We start from the raw sequence: 3,007 nt of genomic DNA on the forward strand, positions 1-3,007 counted from the left end.
TCAAATATGGACAATCTTTGTGCCGGTTGCAGAAAAATCACCAGTGACATTCAAACTGCAGACCAGGAGAACTATCAGACTGTCCCTGGTCGCCTTCACTCCATCTGAAGATGCTTTGAGCCAGACACCTAGAAGTCTACTGGCTGCCTTCAGCACTCAGAGACTGGGATTAAGTGTGCTTCAATCGTTAACCGTTGTTTTTCTTTTGTTTCCATAGAGATGCCTCTTATTAAACACCCGACTGCTTGTATCACAGACCATAGCCCTAACTGCGGGAGCCATCGGCATCACCTCCTGAAATAAGAGACAACTGTTTACTGAACTGACCTATACTCAAGGCTGAGACTGCTTTCTGAAACTAGTGTGTAATAATAATGTCTTTATGGGTCCTTCTTAATGCTTTAACCTCAATATTGGCACCCATATTGAGCTGACTACACACTCATTTATGTAAAGCATGTCTCTCGCCTATATCCCCCCTCCGAGGGACATAATGGACCCAAAGAAGGCATTGCCACCTTGGCATCGATGCACATTAAAACATTTTGTTTGATTTATGATGCTTTCTGAGAGATAAATCCTGGTCAATTTCCTTCCTTAAAGGAGGAAATAAGGAGTAGAGTGAAGAAATAAAATGGAGTCACTATAGTTAAGCTGCTAAATTACTAAAATTAAGTAGGTTGAGGCATGAGGAAATGATTCTACTTTTGTTTTAACTAGGCTGGGATTTTAAACTTTTAAATTTTCAGTCGTAGATATACACCTGGCGCCCCTCTCCTAAGACCATCATTCAGACTGCCTAGATTTCAGTGATAACTTTTCTGAACCAATCTTAAGGCTAAGAATGCAGGACAGATTATTCTCAAGAATGTAGTTTTTACTATAAGAACCCTAACCTTTCTTCTTCAGAAGACTTCAGCTATGTTTCCAGTTTGAAAAACATGAGACTCTTGTGAATTTTATCATTCATTCCCAGCAAAGCCTCCGGACTCTTTTTTTTTGTTGTTGCATTTGTTCCACAACAGTGTGCATTTAAATGGTGTAAAACTATTTTGTGCTTATATGTAAAACAGAATTAAAGTTCTAATGTAATTAGAAGCACATTTTAAACGGTCCAAGTATCCAGTCTGACGTATGAAAGCCATGGGGGCCACAAGCAATCAGTGTGCTGCGAATTCCTGTGCGTGGGGGACCTGCATCCCTGTCCACTCTCAACTAACCGCCAGTGCCCCGCCCCCCTCCTCCAATCATTGTGGTAACCAATTAAAGCAACTGCAAATTTCCAAAATTGCCTCTAGGGGGCAGTACCGGTGTGGGCTGCGGTGCTAGAAGAGCTTAACAGGAGACTTGCCTGGGTCTCTTCCTTTGTAAAAAATAAAGATAGTTGAGTGAGGGAGACAATGCAGGTAAAACACTTAGCAAAATGCGTGGCACGCATTATGTCCTCCAAGAGTGTAAACTAATATTACCTGCCAGTGAATCAGCAGAGATTGTTTGGGGAACATTGTGTCCTTGGCGTCCAGGTAGATGTGGGTGAGTGCAGATGGGATCAGGCAGGCAGCACAATCACTGCCTCACACGTGAAACAGGCCATGAATAATTAAACACTAACCGTTCACAAAAAGAAGCTCCCAGGGAGAGCTGGAATCAGAGAAACCTTTCTGAAGGAGATAAGAATTGAACCAGGGCATCTGGAACTTGAGAATATATATTTATCCCAAGAATAATAATTAACTCCTAGATTCTTACTTCTCAAAAGTGTGGCCTTCAGACCACAGTGTCAGCAGTGCCTGGAGGTTTGCTAGAACTCTCAGCCTCCAACCCAGATCTGCTGAGTTAGAATCTGCATTTTAACGAGAATCCTGGGTGTTCATCTGCACACTCACACCTGGATGTGCTGGACTAGGGAACCAGTTGAGAACCAGAGGCAAGAACAAAGATACTTGCTCCTTTGAGAGAACACAGACAGACCTTGGTGTGTGTGTGTGTGTGTGTGTGTGTGTGTGTGTGTGTGTGAGAGAGAGAGAGAGAGAGAGAGAGAGAGAGAGATGTAAATGAAGATTTTCATCCAGATTTCAGATCTTCTTAATCAGAATCTCAAAGCAACGGGGAGCCAGCATTTAAACAAACAAACAAAGAAAGGCTTCCCAGATGACTTTAGAAAGGGGAGTGAGCTCAAAAAATACTGATGCCCCGGTCCCAGATCAGACCAATTCCATCACCGATGCTGTGGGATCTCCATCAGTGGGAGATCTGGTTCTTTTTGGTTCTTAAACTCCCCAGGTGATTCAAATGTTTGAGAGCCTCAAAAGAGGGCAACCTGGAGGGAAGTCTGTGTGGGAGAGAGCAAGGAGGTGGTGTGTGTGTCTGCAAACACCCGAAGGTTTGTCTACATTCAAGGCAGAACAAAGGTTGGGAGATAGGTAGAATTTTTCATTTTTTTTTAATCCAAGTAATCATAAAAAAAATTTTTTTTCTTTCTTTCCTCCCTCCCACCTTCTTTTCCTAGAAGAAGGGGCGTATGAAATGACCTAGTCCAACTCCTTCAGTTAGTAGGGACGAAATTAACGATCAAATAGGTAAAGTGAGTTGGCCAACATCAACTCAAATCTTCGCATTCCTACCCAGGGATCTCACATGAAATGAAATTCTCTTCCCTTTTCTAGTGACGTTCCCACTGGTGACACCGCAAAGGCATTTAAATCCTATTGTGATTTCAATCGCAGGCAAAAGAAAACATTCTACAAAAACAAACAAAACCACCAAAAACAAAACAAGAAAACAACAGAGTACCTACCCCCCCCCCACCCCAAAGTAGGCAGGCTTTAAAGAAGGAATTGGCATTTTATAGCTCATTGAATTTAAAGACGAAATCTAAAACTTAAATGTCTATTTAAAAATGAAATCTAATTTGGATGGTGGTACTATTGAATTTAAGATAAGTCTGACGAACGGCCTGTCCACCTCTGAACCTCTGGGGCTGACGGGGAGCGGGCTGGGCCCCGGC

The 3,007-nt window shown here is 42.6% G+C and overlaps 1 protein-coding gene across 1 annotated transcript in view; it reads left to right on the forward strand.

Annotated features, from left to right (window-relative positions):
* The first annotated feature begins 1,143 nt into the window (after positions 1–1,143).
* TMEM163 (transmembrane protein 163) overlaps positions 1,144–3,007 on the forward strand; it is a 251,670-nt gene continuing 249,806 nt past the window's right edge. The window contains exon 1 of the mRNA XM_006767749.2: positions 1,144–1,163. Within this exon, the coding sequence (XP_006767812.1) occupies positions 1,144–1,163 (20 nt within the window). The remainder of the gene's footprint in view (positions 1,164–3,007) is intronic.

The sequence above is a fragment of the Myotis davidii genome, unplaced genomic scaffold (assembly GCF_000327345.1).
Source record: "Myotis davidii unplaced genomic scaffold, ASM32734v1 scaffold923, whole genome shotgun sequence".
NCBI classification, from domain to species: domain Eukaryota; kingdom Metazoa; phylum Chordata; class Mammalia; order Chiroptera; family Vespertilionidae; genus Myotis; species Myotis davidii.